This window comes from Falco cherrug, chromosome 20 (assembly GCF_023634085.1).
Source record: "Falco cherrug isolate bFalChe1 chromosome 20, bFalChe1.pri, whole genome shotgun sequence".
Taxonomy (NCBI): domain Eukaryota; kingdom Metazoa; phylum Chordata; class Aves; order Falconiformes; family Falconidae; genus Falco; species Falco cherrug.
The window spans coordinates 1,043,786-1,061,195 of NC_073716.1; the positions used below are offsets into that span (position 1 = coordinate 1,043,786).

At 45.0% G+C, this 17,410-nt stretch overlaps 1 protein-coding gene across 2 annotated transcripts in view; it reads right to left on the bottom strand.

Moving 5' to 3' along the window:
• Positions 1-2,226: 2,226 nt before the first annotated feature.
• The window catches only part of MAP3K3 (mitogen-activated protein kinase kinase kinase 3), a 41,041-nt gene continuing 25,857 nt past the window's right edge, over positions 2,227-17,410 (bottom strand). For both annotated transcript variants that reach the window (XM_055697420.1, XM_055697419.1), the window contains exons 10-17: positions 16,802-16,869; positions 16,490-16,582; positions 15,481-15,672; positions 13,684-13,832; positions 11,761-11,892; positions 10,939-11,068; positions 9,157-9,334; positions 2,227-6,849 (exon numbers count right to left, since the gene is read on the bottom strand). In XM_055697420.1, the coding sequence (XP_055553395.1) occupies positions 6,621-6,849; positions 9,157-9,334; positions 10,939-11,068; positions 11,761-11,892; positions 13,684-13,832; positions 15,481-15,672; positions 16,490-16,582; positions 16,802-16,869 (1,171 nt within the window). In that variant the 3' untranslated portion in view covers positions 2,227-6,620. The remainder of the gene's footprint in view (positions 6,850-9,156; positions 9,335-10,938; positions 11,069-11,760; positions 11,893-13,683; positions 13,833-15,480; positions 15,673-16,489; positions 16,583-16,801; positions 16,870-17,410) is intronic.

The following is a 17,410-nucleotide window of genomic DNA, read 5'->3' on the forward strand; positions in this document are numbered from 1 at the left end:
TCCTGGATGGAACGCGATACACCCACACCCGGGCAGTGCTGGATCCAGGAGGCATTGTTCCTCGTTTAGGCTTCGTTAGCCTAATAGAGAGGGACAGAGTGGTGCAGCGCAGCCAGTGTTTTCAGGGATTTTAAATTATGTTTGTGTCACAACAGAATTTAGAGGAAACGTACCTTAAGCCACCTTCCCCTGAGCCGCACTGCGCGTCTGACTCAAGCTACCAGCGATCAAAGGGCGCTGGAGGTTTTCCGCTGCGTTTCTTTTGTGCGTTGGTCGGTGTTTTGTGGCTGGGGGGTTCTACCTTCACCCCCAAGCCCCCAGACCTTCTCCTGTCCCAGCCCCTGCCCAGCCCCCACAGACAGGTGAACGTTCCGGTCAGCGCTACACACTTTGCATTCATGGGAAGCAGAATTACAACAGAGCTACTTACTTTTGAGAGGGGGGAGTAGGAGGGGAGTCCGGGAGCGTGAATCTCACGTTCATAAAGTGAATGTTACCACCGAGCATCCCGAGTGGGAAGGAGAGCGAAGGCATCAGCTTTGGGAAGGACCTTCTCTAGCAAAGGTGACTGAGGGTTTCTAAGTTCCTCCTTCAGCAAAGGCAGGATTTGCAGGTTCTAACCCACACGAGGAGGGTGTGAGGAAGCAGCAGGAGGTGGTTATTTCTGGCTCCACAAGACATTTTTGTTCTGGGACAACTTCACTTGTCTGATTCTCATCTGTTCTGGAACAGCTCACAAGAGCCACACATGTCCTGGCTTCACCCAGGGCTTTCTACTGCATCGGCTCATTAACCAATTTAATCTTATTTGTTCATCTTTTACATTTCAGTATTTAATCAACATAGCAACAACCTATACCATGGCCTGGGAAAAGGCGATTAGAGGGAAGGCTGTGGCTCAGGCTGGGGAGGGCGGCATCTCAGGGGACCCTGGTGGCATCCAAACCACTGCTTAAGCGACTGCGACACTCAGGACTAGGAGCTGCATAACAGCAGCAGAGGGAAAAAATGAGCATTTCAGCAAGTAGTGTAGACGAATTTTATATGAGCACTATTTCTGTCCTTTCCTAAGATAGCATGCTGGAAAAAAAATAAAGCCTGAAAACATTTAGAAATGTGGTTACCCATTCTTGTGCCTTACCCTGGGACAGCAAAGCTGATCCCATCCCAGATCCCAAGTACACTCAATGCAAGACCCGCCAGATTCCTCCGCTTCTGCTGGGAGGCTTCATTTCTGGAAGGGAGCTCACGACACCAAACAGCATCCAGCATCACTCGCCAACAGCATCCTGGCTTGTATTTGAAATCGTGGCCAGCAGGACAGGGCAGGGACCATCCCCCTGTGCTCGGGGCTGGTGTGGCCGCCCCTTGCACCCGGGGGTCAGCTGTGGGCCCCTCACTCCCAGAGGGACACAGACGGGCTGGAGCGTGTCCAGGGACGGGACACGGGGCTGGGGCTGAGGAGCAGCAGCTTCGGGAATGGGGGTCGCTCAGCCTGGAGAGGGGGAGGCTGGGGGGGCTGGTTGCTCACTGCAGCCGCCTGGCAGGGGGCTGTAGGCAGGGGGGGGTCTCTGCTCCCAGGTAACAAGCGACAGGACAAGAGGGAACGGCCTCAGGTGGTGCCGGGGAGGTTTAGGTTGGACATTAGGAATAACTTTGTCACCCAAAGGGTGGTCAAGGATTGGAACCAGCTGCCCAGGGAGGGGGTGGAATCACCATCCCTGGAGGGATTTAAGAGACCTGTGGATGTGGCACTTAGAGACGTGGTTTGGTGGGACTTGGTAGTCCTGGGTTAATGGTAGTGCTTGGTGATCTTAAAGGTCTTTTCCAACCTTAACCATCCTATGGCTCTGTTCTCTCCACATGGAGACAACAAACCACTCCCGTCACTCTCCTGCAAGGTAAAAAGATGTTGCTATTTTTACACTCTGACAAGAGGGACGGAGCCACTCCACCTCTCCCTTTAAAGAGTTAGAATGGATGAAGTCACCTTCCCCAGAGGCAGCCTTGTGAAGGAGACATGCTTACCGGATCTAAGAAGCAGTGCTTCACAAACAGGACACTTCTCCATCTGTCCCAAAGAATCAACACCTGAAAAGAAAAAATTCCTCTTTCAGTTAAGGTCCTTGATTAGAAAGAAAACTAGTTAATTGTCTTTCTTACCTCTGGGCACCACTTACGCAGGCAGTAAGAAACACTGTATTGCGAACAACCACCAAAAACGGCTTTCATATAAATGATAATTTTATTGTAAATAAAACGATACATTGGCCTGGCTTTGCACTGCAAGCCCCCAGTCGGTATATATAGACTACTGGTTCAAGGTCTTCTGCACAATCCAGGTTAAAGCAGTTTCTCCCTGCGCTGCACAGTTTACGTCAGACAGGTATCGACAGATAACAAAAGTCCTTTTCTTCACTTCTGACCTGTCCCCACGGCACACCTGCCTTTTCTAACCGGGAAATTCAGAGCTGCTCAGCAAGGTTTGCTTCTGAACAAGGCTGGGGTTTAAAGATCTGAAGCCCAAACACCATTAAACCACAGAGGACACCCTTTTTTTTTCCTGAAAATTACAGACAGACTGAATATTCCCAGCTCCAAGGGCAGGTACCAAGGTGACAGCCCGAAGACTGTACATATTCAAATAAGTAAAATCTTCCCATCCAGCACCTATTAACTAAGCACCCATCACTGGGATCTCATTCGCCCCCACGTACAGCTCCATGTATCTGGCCTTTGCCTACCAGAGAGAGCATGCACAGCAGGGACGTAGGCATTTACCGAGGTTTCACAAGCTATCCTGGCTCTCTGGAAATACTCACTTGGAAATAACGTGTCACCTGAGCTGGTACTAATTTCCCTCTCGGTCAGTTTGTTTGAGTAACTTATGGCAATGGGAACTGTTTGAGGCATCTTCAAGTCCTTTAGAATACTACTCCAAAAATATGAAAAAAATAATCCAAATTGCTGCAACCTACTGCCACTAGAATAGGCAAAGATCAGATTTACTGGAGAACAAGCAAATAACCTGGAATGCACAGAATCGTCACACCAAGAACAAAATGCCAAGTTTGTTTCCTAACAAGTTCAGGGAGAACCGTGCCCCCCATTCCCCATAGCTCCTCTCTGATGGGAATCTCTGACAGTTTCCTGCTCAGTTTCAACTGTTTCAGGATAATGGGACCCCTAGAAGATATTTTTCTTCAAACAGGATATTCTCCGTTTCTGCAGCACCTTCCATCGAGGATGCCAACACTCAACATTCCCTATACATCCCTCCCTGGAAGGAACAGTAGAAAACACAACATGACATTTGGAATGGACACAACAGCTCATTGTTAGCCTGGCACTCCTCCTCCCCTTTCCCCTAAATAAGTTTATTCCCAGTTTTTTCCAATTCTGCCAGGATAAAGAGGCCAGATGTAATTCACTTTAGAAGTATAATTAAATTTATGTCTACTTGAAACTTTTTTTGCTGCCAGGGCTGTGTTAGGAGACTGCGGTGTAAGTGCTGTCCCCAGGCTTATTCACCATAGCAGTGGACTTAGGAATCCAGATCTTCCTTTTCCATAGTCAAGAGGACTGTGAGGAAACAAAGACTGCATTTTGGCTCGGCTCTACTTGTTAGAAACCATCAGCAAATTCTCTGCAAAACCAGCTGCTTTTTTTCCTTTTTAAATTCATAAAGGCGTCAAATTTATTTCCCGTCCTCCCCCCTACCCCGTAACAGTCGAGTCGATATATATAAAAATCACCAAATATGATCTTTTACGATATAAATAAAAAAAAAAAAAGTATGAGGCATCACCGTTTACATGATGTAAAAAGAACTAAAAAAAGAGCGATATAAACTACATTCATAAAAGTGCATTTCCAGACATACAAGTAATGCTTTGGCTTGTTCCTGTGCCGAACGGGTGGCATTGGGTCAGGTACTGGTATACTGGAAGTCCAAGCTGGCACCCCATGCTCTCTGTCACCGTGTAATTGCTATTTACGTTCGTTAATACAGACTGGAATACGTGGATACACAGAGTAGGCACATTTCAGCATAGGTGGTGGGAAGGACCAGGAGCTCCGGCGGGGAGAGGACTGAGCCCATCAGCCCATGACGCTCTTTGCTCTGCTCTGGAACAGCCTTCCATGACGCATATGAGGTAAAAGCCACAACAGATCCTGAGGATTTAGTTGCTTTGAAACATTAAGTTACACCATTTCCTCATGCCCTATTCTCTCTTAAAACATGATGTGTGGGATTAGCAAGGGAAGGCCACGGAAGGTGGTCTCAGTTTGGTGAGGACAAGCCAAGGGTAGAGAGAAACCTACGCAGACAGGATCACTGCGCTCTTGGTTGCTGCTGTACATCTGCAGGGTCAAGTGTGATGAGTAAGATTCCAATCTTTGGTATATTTAGGTGCTAGTTGCAAGGCTTGAAGAGTGCTACCAGCCCCCACAGGAGCGCTGACCACCCTGCTTCTGTCATCCAGCCTACAGGATTCCTCTGCAGCGCAGGCAGCCAGTGAACCACAGCAAAGCGGTGCAAAAAGCTGCCTGTAACACAGTAGTAGTGTCACACCCTTGCTTCCCTTTGGTGCAGGTGACAGTGAAGTGCAGGCCAAAAGTCAGGCCACGTGTCTTGACAATTCGGAGTCAAGTCCCACATTTGGAAAAGGTCAATAGAAGTGCTCTCGCTAGAATTAAATAAATTATGGAACAAGGGCTTTCCTAAAAGGTATCCCCCTAAGTGCCTGCAACCTAAACAGTGCATCCTTGTAGTAGTGCAGGACAGCCTGAAAGTGAAACCAGCACTTGCTCACTTTCACTGATCACACAGGGCTCCCAGAAAAAAATGCTTCAGATTGTTAAACCCTTTCAGGGCTTTTGGCTGCTCGGGGTTTTTTTAGGGTTCTTTTTTTCCTCTTTTAATCCAACACAGTATTTATAATGTGTTCAAGGAGCTTGGTTTCATTAAAACGTGCCTTATCCTGCTATTAGCATTCACTTAAAACCTGTTAATTTTACTGCATTATGAAAGCAATTTTCAAGTTTTTATGGGGGAGAAGAGTGGAGGTATGTGGAGCCTTAATAGGGTTTCCAATACACGAGCAGAACACCTTCAGGGTTGTTCTATAAAGCAATATCTTCCCTAATACATTTGCTTTTCTTAAGTTTCATTTCACACAGATAACTTATAATTGAATCCCCAGCACTTAAAAAAACCGCGAGTCTTTTATGAGTGAAATAAGGACTGTTAGTGCCTAAATCACACGCAGTACTTGAGGCCAGAAAGCCGCCAGGAGCCTGGTTCTCAGAGATGTGGTACCTTTCAAATGCAAAACCACTTGGACGCACCTCGCTGGTACCAGCATGGGGATCTCCAGTCAACTGTAGAAATACACCAGCTTTACAAATGTCCTCTCTGGTTCACTGACTTAACTCGTACAAAAGCTTATTTAAATAGGGCCGTAACAGTTTATGGAAATCTTAAATGAACACTTAAACGCCTGTATAACAAAACGCACGCGCTGAAGGGTTGAGCTTGATTCTAACTTACTGTGCACAAGTAGAACTGGTGTCCAGCTAATTCTCCCCATGAAAAACTCGATTTTCCATCAGGCCAGTCCTCAAAGAAACACATAAGCTTTTCCTGAAGTAAATTCCTGGGCACCAGATGAACTATCTTTGGTTTAAAGGATGGTAAAAAGCTACCAGCCAAAAAGATAGGTGCAACAGAAAGCTGTTCTGCAGAGCTCCCTTCCAGAAGGGTTTTGGTTAGACCCAGCAGTCCCGGGGAGATGAAGCAGGAGCACAGACCTGTTGGCTATGAGGACACAAACTAACCGACATCGTCTTAATGCTAGGACAGATCAAGCCTTGGAAATCAAGCTCTAGGATTTTCTAATGTCAGTGGGAGAGCCCTTATTTTGGGCCTTGGAGTGATTGCATTCTGCTGAAATTTTTCTGATTATCCTGACATTTAGCTAGAAAGACCTCCCTCACCACCCCCACCCCAAAATCCATGGTTTCATTATAAAATAACACTATTCACATACTTTTGAATCAATATTTTCTGAACACCTTCAGATGCTGAATACTTAAGAAGAAAAATATATAATTATATAGTGAGCGCATGCTCAATGACACATGGCTTTTTGCTGGATTCATGTACTATAGATGCCTCTAAAGCCCTAGCAGTCTGGAAAACAGTGACCCACACGCAGAGAGCTGGTCTGGAGGGCTGTTGCACGTTTCTGTTGTGAAGAGTGTAGCTCTTCTAGTTCCCACTTTGGTTCAGATTTCTTCTATGTTCAACCAGTGAGACACGTGTTACATTCCCATTCTTGGGCCTGCAGAAAACATGCAGCCAGCTGCAATTTCACATCAAGGTAACTAGGGCAAAAATGCAGCTCTGTTTGGACAGCTGTCGGTAGGATAAACATTGGTCCAGCAAACAAAGGTATCAGGCACAAGAGCAGACCCTAGGTTCCTTGGTATCATTTCCCCAAAGGACTAGGACAGCTGAGTTGGCATTTTGAAGATGCAGCACCACAACGGGCAGTTGCAACTAGACCAGACGGGGCACCGAAAGCCCAGCAGGAGCTGCTAGCGAGGGAGGTAATTCAGTACTGGAGCTGTGCAAACTGATGTCTGAGCAGCTCTTCAGCAGAGGGTCTGTGCCTGGCTTCCACAAAGATCTGCTTTAGAAAGTCCCGGCAATGTTCTGATATGTGGGAGGGAAGCTGGGGGTTGGTTGGTTGGGTGGCGATTTTGAAAATGGCTGCCATGGCTTCGTACTCCGCCCAGGGGGGTTTCTCCGTCAGCATTTCCACAACAGTACAACCCAGGCTCCTGGAAAAGCAGACAGGGGGGGGACAAAAAAGAAAAAAAAAAAAAAAGAAAAAAGTGAGAACTGACTCAAACAATAATGCACCGTGTTCAGAGAACTTTCAAGCAGCCAACATCAAGGTACCGCTCTGCTCTGAAAACTGCTATAAATTGGCTTTGTGCTGAGAACTGCACTGAGAATGGTCAAGTGCCATCTGTCCAGCTCTCGATGCTCAGATTCTAGTCTCGGTAAACACCTGCATTAACAGGGGACACGTGGTGCACACAAGATGCTCCTGCAAGGCGCTGTTTGACCTCCGTGGTGTTGCGGGTGCTGCTGCTACTGTTGTATCTCAAAAGCACTTTCTGAGTTGCAAGGAAGAAAACATACTTTTTAGGCAAGGTCCAGCAAATCAGAGCTGGCTGACCCCACAAAGCCATTTCAGCAAAATCTCTTTCCAGTGCACAGAATGCCCACATGGAGACAAAAACCCCAACAAACCAGTATCTCCACTTCACAAGAAACCAAGCATCACAGACAGCCAAAAAATAATTTAAGTCTTAACAGCTCCAGGCTGAGAAGGCAGTAAGTTAAAACACCAGCACGGCAGATGCTTCATGAAGTTAAGGCAAAACTCCCAGTAAAGTTACCGGGGCTCTGCAGGCTACTCCAAGGCAAGAACGTGATTATGGGGACGGACATGGCTGAGCCACCTTTCTGAAGCAAGCACGACACCAACACTTTCACAGGGAAGATGGGCTTCTGTAGTACTGCAGCGATTGTTTTTTGTTCAGAAAGTATTAATTGCTTCCTCCAGGCCACAGATTAAGCAAAAGCAGTTAGTGAACTTCTAATACCCAGTCCTGTGTTTTGATCACATCGTTCCATTAAAAAGGCAAAACCGCCTCTTCTACCTTTAAACGAAACTCTCTTTTGAAGTGAAAAGCAAAGATAAGACATTTTCAGAGGCAGGCTTGCATCAGTTGCCAAGACAAGGAAGGAAAGGAATTAAATCCAGTGAATATGCAAGCAATGACTTCTTGACAAGGTTTAAAATCCAACGTGAAAATTTTACACTGGTTTCCAGCCATTTAAGACTTACTAGAAGAGAGTACAGAAAATGCAAACCATGTGTGCTGAAGTGCTGGGGGTTTCTCAAAAGCAAGCAGGGATATATTATTGTTTAGACTGATTTATACCGTTTAAGCAGATCCGGTTTCTTTAAGATATTCAGCAAACAGCAGGAATGTTTTTCATGTCAAGTCACTCCAGCAATAACAAATAGCTCACATATTCTGCTATTTAGGAAAAAGAAAATTGGAGAGGGGCCTGCAGCAGTGGCGGAAAGCCAGGTGGCTAGATTTGTTACGTCTTTGAGCCTCGTGGCCATACGCATCCACCCTGGGACTAATGCTGCACTGGAAAATTCTGACCCCCCTAAATAATGATTGGGATTGTAGGAACTGGAACCCAGCCAACGGCTGCGTCTCTTTGATGGGAATGGACCGATGTCAGCACCAAGAGGAAATCCACAAATGCATCAACCCAGGGGGAAGGGCACTTGCTCCAGTCTCTCCCCCAGCATCCCAACTGGGAGAGCCTGCAGAACTTAACCCTTTGCATGCGAGACATTTCAGCTCCGTTTCCACTCGCTGCTTGTACAGGGAACAACATAGGCTTTGCTTTGCTGTGGGGAGACAAACATACTTTTTCTGGCTGTCGCTCAGTTTAGTTTTATAATCTCACCTTTTTAAGGCCCCCCAAACTAACATATTGACATAGGACCATTCTGCTCTTTCCTTTCAGTAGCGGCTGTTTCTTAGCTATGCCAATAATAGCATGGTTACAGTTTGCATGCATGCATACTTCAGATCACTGCTGATCTGACTTCTATCTTTTGTGTTACCCCAGGTTTGGGCATCTGTCCTTTAAAGCTCAAATTCTGTTCATTTCCAGTCTGTTATTAGCATACCTCTCATTTTATCATAAATGAACGGGCTCTTTGTAAATAACCTTCGGTCTTTCTTAAAAGGGATATAAGAGGGATGGAAACCTCACACCGGTCAGAAAACTGAAAATTAGCTATCAGTTTGAGGGAGGAACAAGTGGAAATTATTCCTGAAAAACTACACAAGCAGTTGTGTGTTGGCATCGCAAAGCACAGGCTGCAGCAGGTCACATCTTCAGTTCAAATCAACTACTTCAGTTTGCTGGAAACTTTTGATCCAGACAAAATCTGAATTTAGATGTATGGACAACAGAATGTCTATGTCTTATCTTGCTCCAGAAAAGCTGTAACTTGATCTACAGGCAGAAAGTTAAAGCCTCACCATACGTCCGCTTTCCTTCCATAGCCTTCTCCGCTGATCACCTCTGGGCTCATCCAATATGGTGTGCCAGTGACAGAGCGGATGCCTGTTCCAGACATACAGATTGTCTGCAGCCGTTTGCTGGCCCCAAAGTCCCCAAGCTTCACATTCCCAGCAGAGTCACGGAGAATATTGGCTCCTGGACAAAAAAACAAAGAACGGAGACAGCTGTTTTCATGCAATCCAGCTGTTGGATCCGCAGCCTACAGAGCTGATATCCAACCCAGAAATACCCATGCTCATGGTATGGCTTTTTCCCCATTAAGCCTCAGGTGACCTGCTAAACATAATTTCTTTAATTCAGGCTGTAGACAAGCCAATTGCTAATGGCTGCAAATGGGAAAAACTTCAGGGGAAAAACACAAGGAAGTGGAGGGGGAAGGGAAATGAGAGCTGAGTCAGCACCATCATTGTTACACTGCCTGTAAACAGCTCAGCCAGCCTATGCAGGGCCCCCAGGCCAATGGCTTAGGCTATGCAGAAAAGGATTTTATTGGGATGCTGCTTTGGTGAGTATAGCTATTGCTTTCTGGTCAGCTGGGTAACAGATGTAGCTAATTAAACTACTCTGAACTCCTACAATAAACAAGTCAATCTCCACTTTTCTTGGTCAGAGGTCCTGAACATGAAGCACCAGGGGAAAAAAGCAGACTTAAGAGCTTAGCTTGTATGTGGACACAAAGTAAGGCTTAGACACCAAAAACAATTCTTCCTCCAAAGCCACAATAAGATCAAGAACCCTTGTGTTGCCTTTATCTGGTATGTGCCTATGTGAGATCCTCCTGCCCTCAAATAAAATGCACCTGTGCTGGGAAATAGGTTTATCGCTTCACTTCCCCACTGGAGAAGCCGAATTCAGAATAACAAGTCTGTCCATCCAGCACCCTGTAGGCAAGTTAAAACAGTTTGGCTTAGATGGGTGCAAACCAGTGAATAACTCACCAGGTAGGAAATCGTTTGGTAGAGCACCACATGAGCAGTATACAAGGTGTTATTCAAGAATCAGCAGCTCATTTCCCTTTGCCAGCCTAGAGGGGACGTAATGAAGATTTATAGGCAGGAACAAGAGCCTATTTTTCCTGGTTCCTTTAGAGCACAGAAAAATTTGTGTGGTGTCTGCCCATCTGTTGACATTAACTCTTAAGGAGACTGGCTGGCTCCATGGGGTTATATCGGGAAGAGGAAGATTAAGAACTGATCACAGAGGCTTTACATGGAAGATTGTAGGTTTCCTACACAGAGGAGGCAGGGCAGTCATGAGAGCCTGAGGTAAGCAGGATTGTCAAGAGCAGGCATGGAGCTCTTACTGCGTTTGGCATGCCTACCACCTGAAAAATGGTACTTTGGCCAAGCAGAGAGGAAATCAGAAGGGAGTCCACAGGGAAATGCATGTGCCTTAGACAGGGAGCTGCAGTCAGGTGTCAACTCAGCCTCATTCTGCTGTGGTGAGAGAGAGATGAGGAGTTACAGGAGTGTTCCTAACAATTAGAGGCTTCCAGTTTTTCTTACTATAACCAACTGCCACACTCTCAGGTCCTGCAGAGAGAACAGCCCAACTTCCCTTACCCGGCCCAGAACATGACCTTCCCTAAGCCCTGCACATGGACTTGTGACCAAAAAGGGGTAACTGAGCAATGCAATGTTCAGAAACCCCAGCCAGGCCACTGAATTCTTAACACTCAGTTTCTTTTTTCAGGGTTCCTTTAGCACGTGGTATACACATGAATCACCAGCTGATCTTACCCTTTATGTCCCTGTGCACAATCATGTTGCTGTGAAGGTACGAGACTCCCTCGAGAATCTGGCGAGTGTATTTCCGGGTTACATTTTCCGTGAGAGCACCATATGCCTTCAGCTGGTCTTTCACTGATCCCTGCACCAAAAGCAAACAGAAGGGTTCGGCAAACAAATGCCAAACCACAAATCTTGCAGTCTCCATTCAATTCCCACGAGCTGTGACCGTGTCAGAGTAATGAATTCTGGCCCCTTCTAAAGCCTTTTTGTGAGGCTCTCGGAGCATCTCGCCCTAAGAAGCCCCTTTTAATAAAAGCAAGGACACGCTTTACAGCAAAAATGGCTTAAGAAGGTTCTGTCTGCTTCCTCCATCCTTGAGCCGCGCTGGTACAACCGTTTGTGAAGACAAGCAATAAAATAGTTTAGCAGACTGATCTGGGTCAAAGTCTCCCTTTTTGCAGGGTCAGTTTTAGTCTAGTTTGCTGTACTATACGACTCCACTAATTCAGCCAGCCTGATTTACAAGTTGGCCCAAGTCCTGTGAAGTACTTTCGTAGAACAAATCTAGACTGAAGAAAAGAACTGGCTTTAGTGACAAAGGAAGGTAATGTATTTCAAGTACAAGACACTTAAGGAAAAAACTTGAAGACATGATTTGGGCATAGATAAAAGGAAGTGGTGGCATTATAACCCAGTATAAGAAAAAGGCATACCTAAGTGGGTATAAGGTGGATTATGTAGTTAAGAGTAATCACAGCAATTACTAAACCAACTAACAAACCCACCCATCTCACTATGAGCTGTGACTACGCTGCTTGTGTCAGCTCTTACCCCTGGCATGTACTCCATGAAGATTGTTAAGGTCTTCTCTGCTCGATCCCGTAAGCAGCCATAATACTGAACAATACGCTCGTGCTGGAGATTCTTCAGCAGCTGAATTTCACACTCCAGGGCACTCACTTCCTATGGATGTTGAAGGAGAAAATAAGGTTCCGGCCCCAGGAAATATTCCATCCTAATAAATTTCTCCTTGTCACTGGCAGGATGAGACCACTACTACACTGAAGAAGTCTAATCCATGGCATCGGTTCATCTACTTCTTGGAAAAGGCAAACATTACCAGTGCTTCACATTGATCTTACTGCATAATAAGCGGGTAAGTATTGGTGCTTTGACAGTTTGAAGACAGGCACTATCGTACATGGATTTAGTACCAGAAAAACTTCGTTTCTCGTCTCGATTCTGGCAGCTGAGTAGCTTTAGCCAAGGTGGTTGAAAGCATTCATCACGTGCAGCACAGACATAACCTTCCTTGTCACCACTAAGCCGAGGGCCGTGAGCATTAATTTCAATTAGGAAACAGCTCTGAATATGGTTACAGAACTGATAGGAATCTTTCTGTAGGAATGTCAACCCATTACAGAGCAAGATGACAGGTGTTAAAAGAGTTCCTAAACTTCACCCAGTCCGGTTCTGAATCACACTGATGATTTTACTTGAATCAACCTTAGTAAATGGATTCCTCTCTTTATTTACTTCAAAGAGTCTGCAGCTATGCACATGAAACTGATTCTCTGCTTTACGCTTGCCACAGACAACAGGGTATCATAGCGCAAAGGCAAAAAGGCTATCCAACAATTTCAGACTGAATCAGAGATGTTTGTTGCCCAGGAAAAGTATCAGGTTCCTGCTGAATCCAGCGAATGAACAGGATGAACATCAAAGGTACTGGAGCACAAGGATTTATGGAAAAAGGAATGATGTTTTCCCCCAGATTAGTCCCACTTAACTCTCTCCATTCCTGCCACGGGAAGGTGCCAGGTTCACTTCTCTCACTTTGGGAGGATGCAGGTCCTGAGGAGCAAACCCAGCTGCTGCAGAGATGCATGGAACCAGAGAAAGCTGCCTGATTGGGCCAACTGATATTTTAAGGTTTGGAGTTTAGTGCCTTCAAAATACATTCTAGCCTATTCTTCCTTGGCTCAGAGTTACTGTCTGATTTACAACAGAGGCATGGTATAATTTAGAACTTACCAAGTTAGGACTTATCTTGGCATCAATATCCCATTATAAAATCAGAATAACATCTTCATGGATTGGTTATTCCAGCTCAAAGTGATTTTGTTCAATTTTGGGAAATTGGTACATTGTTAGAACACTAGAAAGAACCTAACAGCCATTCCAGCTGCATCCACTGTGCAGGGAGTTGTGCGCTATCCTACAATTTCCAGGTGCCCCTTCCCACCTCCACTGATTCTAATGTGTTATCACATCGCTGCTCTTGATTAACTTACACACCCACGCTTCAGTTTGTTTGAGGACAGGGAGAATTTAGAAGCAGAAATCGGTAATTAATACACTCGATACAGGGCCTACCATAAACCCCCAGAAAGTGGGTTTTGCAAATGCATGCAGCTTCTTTTGTTTAAGAAAGAAAAAAGTCCTGCTCTTTCTGGGTTTAGTTTCATTCACATCCATGTCTAACCAGGAACACAGGGCAGTCTAGTATTCCTCAAGTAACCTGGCAGCAAACCAAAAAGCTGAGAAGGGAGAGCCAAAAATGAAGCCAGAAAATGGATTTTAGTTTAGGCTGAAGTTAATAATACGGAAAAGTAATTTTTAAATGACTCCTATTCCTCTCCACATGACTTGAAACCCTAGCATAAACTACGTAAGATGCCAGCTTTTGAGGACAGACAGATACAGGCACATTACAGGACCTTACAGAATTTTAGAAGCTGTGGTGAGAATTACCTTGCTTGTTTCAGGACTCTCTGGATCAAACTGGACCTGCTTAGCTGCAAGCTCTCTGCCCGTGTCCACATCATAGCACAAATACACACGACCAAAGGCACCCTGGCCCAGCAGTTTTCCTCGTCGCCAGTTTATTGGAGCACTTGGAGCTAAAAAAGAACAGTAATAAATTCTCTGTTCATTATACTATTTAAAGATACCAGTAATCTTTTCAAAGATCAATCACCACATTGGGATTGAAACAGGTATTTTGCAGCTGAAGAAACAGACACGAGGCACTCTCCCAGTATAAGGGAGTTAGTGAGAGAACTCTGAACACAATCCAGCCATTCAGACTCTCACGACCTGCTGACTGGTGTCCCATTAAAATGAAACCATGAAACATTTTGCAAAGATATACTAGAGTCAAGTTATTCAATGAGGTTGATGAAATTTCATTCCACCAGCACGGTGGATTCTACAACATCACTATCTTAAGAGACTGCATAGCAATTAAATAGTATCTTCCAACCCTTAATCTGTAGTTACTACATGAAGAAGAGCTGGATCAGCCTTCCTAAAGCAATGCCACCCAGCTGGGAATGACTGTTAAGCTTCTGGGACAACCTGAAGGGCATTACTTCTGAGCTCTTTGCCAACCATTGGTTAGTGTGGGGTTCCTGCTCCTGTGGGAAGGATTTCACTGCAAGGCTACGTCTACAGCAGAAAAATTAGAAGTCATAATTCCCCACTAGACAGTGATAAGGTAGGGGCCGTAAAGTAAGCACAGTGTGGGTATCTTTACCTGCTGAACAATCAGACTCCTAAAAATATACACGAGAACCAGCTAAAGCAGCCATCTCCAGTACCCCAGCAGGAGGTTATGTCGGCAGGGAATTATGAGTTCTCATTGTTCTACTGCAGTGACAAGCGCATTGCAGAAGCAGCGGTCTCCTGACCCAAAGATTAACACCTGAGCCCAATTTTCCAGACTGCACTTAATACCACAGCACATTAAAGACCAGCACTTTAGCTCTAACTTTGAAAACGGCACTAGACTCATGCAGTGCAATGCATCCAATTATGCTGCATCTAACAAGAAACTCTAAAACAAAGACAGGAACCAGCCATCTGGACAGTATGAAAATACACAAGAGCTAAGAGATTAGCTTTGCCATGTCTAATTTAATCAGATTTACTGCCAGTCAGTGTTTTTATGTGTTGCTTACTCTGCTGCATTAACGTCTTCATTTTGATCCTGAAATTACTGTATGGGATATCTGAAGTTAATCAGTAACGATTTATGTTCCATTTCTTTTTTTTTTATAATACAAAGATGCCCAGAAAACAACTCAGAGATGCTATTAACACAGAAATAAATCTTTCTACTTAGGAACAAGTGAAATATATACAGCCCTTAACTAGCAAAATAACTGTAATCCACAAGCCTGACTATAAACGTTAATGTATCAAGAAAATAAACAAGCTTGTCTGACTGTTTTAAGAACCCTGTAGATCATCTAGATCCGATCAACTTACAGGTTTTTTCTTACTCCTTAGCTGAATTCCCAATGTTTTCTGAAAGAAAGGCCAGCTCCCAGTGTAAGGCTACATATTCTTAGAAGAAGAAGAGGACCTGTCTTATAGGTTGAGACAGGCTGGTCTCAAAACACAGCCACGCTAATTACGTGGGTTTGCATGGCTTGTTAAAAATCAAGTTATGGTAATATATCGGGTCTGGAGTTTCTCTCTGAAACCCTTTCTTGTTCATAACCCCAGGAGGCTGTTACCCCCTTTGCATCAAGGGTGACTGCTTACATTTGGTGGGGATGTTCCTCTCCTGCACACCAAGGGCATTTTCACTGTCGGCACTCCGCAGGCGCCCCCGGGGGTCCAGGTACTGCAACGCCAGGCCCAGGTTTTCTCCATTGGTGCTTAAGGAACGACTTGAAGGGACCAAGGTGAAAAGATTCCCTTGGTGACGCCGTATCCGGGGAAATGTCCTCCGGCCTGGCAAAAAAAGTAAAATTTTTAAATAACATGTGTGTAAGTGGAAGGTAACGGCTGGAGGTTGAGCAATAAGGAGAAGGGAGAAAAAAACCCCCATGTTCTCGTCTGTTCCTGTGGAGTAGAATCTACTGCCAAACAGAAAAGATGCAAAAATGTAACAGTTCAGGGCTGATGCTGCTTGAGCTCAGTGAAGCTTTGGATCATTCCCAAAGCAGACGGGAGAGAACACTTTGTAATGCCCTGCAAGATCTAAACTTGCCTTCCAAAGCAAAAATGTAGTTTACAGGCTACCACACAAGCTCCGAGGCTTGTTAACAACTACACAGAATGACTTCCTAGATAACACGCCTGGGCTTGCAATTAAAAACCATAAACAGAGATAATGACAACTTGCACCTCTTATGAAACTTTGAGAAATTAATTTGCATAAAACCATCTGACGAGCAGAGATATGATTCTTTTAAGACACTGGTATATTTGAAAAACCCACAAGCAAGTTTGCATTGCAAATTAGCAAAGCATAATGAATCCCCGAGGTAGGAACCCACTATCTATGACCAAGGCTAATAACTATGTCCACCGCTCAACCCTAACAGTCACTCATCAGCTTGGATATCCCCAGAAAGGACAAAGTAAACAAAGAATTACAAACAGCCATTGTGGGTTGCTATGAAAATGTGGCATCGTGCATGGCAGCATTAACTCCAGCATTAACTGCAAGGACCGGGGCACTTCTAGACTCTTCAACTAGGAATTACACTCGCCCATAGAGGTTGCCATTGCCTCACCCTCTTTTTCAAGCCTGAAAACAACTCACCATCATTGTAGTCTTTGTGCTGCATGGAGACATTGTAGCGCCGCGGGTAGGTCCCACCTTTCCCCGCTTTGTCATAGATCTGATTCTCACGGTCTGGAATGAGATGCAAAGAGAGAAAAAGAGTATGTTCTAATGACTGAGTTTTCCTGCAACAGCAGGGTTTTTAGGAAGAGGTAATAAATAACTTCATAGCTTTTCAATCAGCATATTCCCAGTCCTTACATTTATACAATCTCAGCATCCATGGAGGGTAGCCAGCAAACAGCAGAAAATGTCTGGATCAAATAATCTTTATACTGGACATTGACATACCTGAGAACTCCTGTCTATTATCAGGAAAGCTTTGTGCCCTTGACATCCGTGACTTCCGAAAAGAAGGACTATTAAAGAAAGAAGGCAAGAATAAGTTTTGCTATCTACTACAGTGAAAGCTACAAGGACTTCAAATACAAGCTAATATAGTTGCACATCAGTAATGATGATTCTTAAATCTGTGTCCCTGCAATAATTTCACACTACATCTGCAAAGCTAAAGTCAGGCTAAGACCCAGCTAAGCAGACCACTTCCCAGTGTCGGCAGTCATCCTTCCTCTTCAGGCAGTGTCATTTATTCAGCGGTTCCCCAGTGTGTGGCGTAAAACCCAGCGCTTCCTTCAGACACATGAAGTAGAAGGTCAAAACTAAGGCTAAGAGGAAGAGCAGACCAGGGTACTGCTTGCAGGGCAGTAGAGAAGGGGGACTGCTGCCCCAGTGATGTACCATCAGGGGTAAGTTCCTCTCATGAAAGCTCTGTGCACTTTCCTCTCTACCAGTAGCAGATGAGCCTGAACACACACATAGCTTACAACCCCTGTGTTTCTCCCCAATAAGCAGGACGACTCCTCAAGCAAGCCTAAGTACGGCCCCTTATTTGGCTTTAAC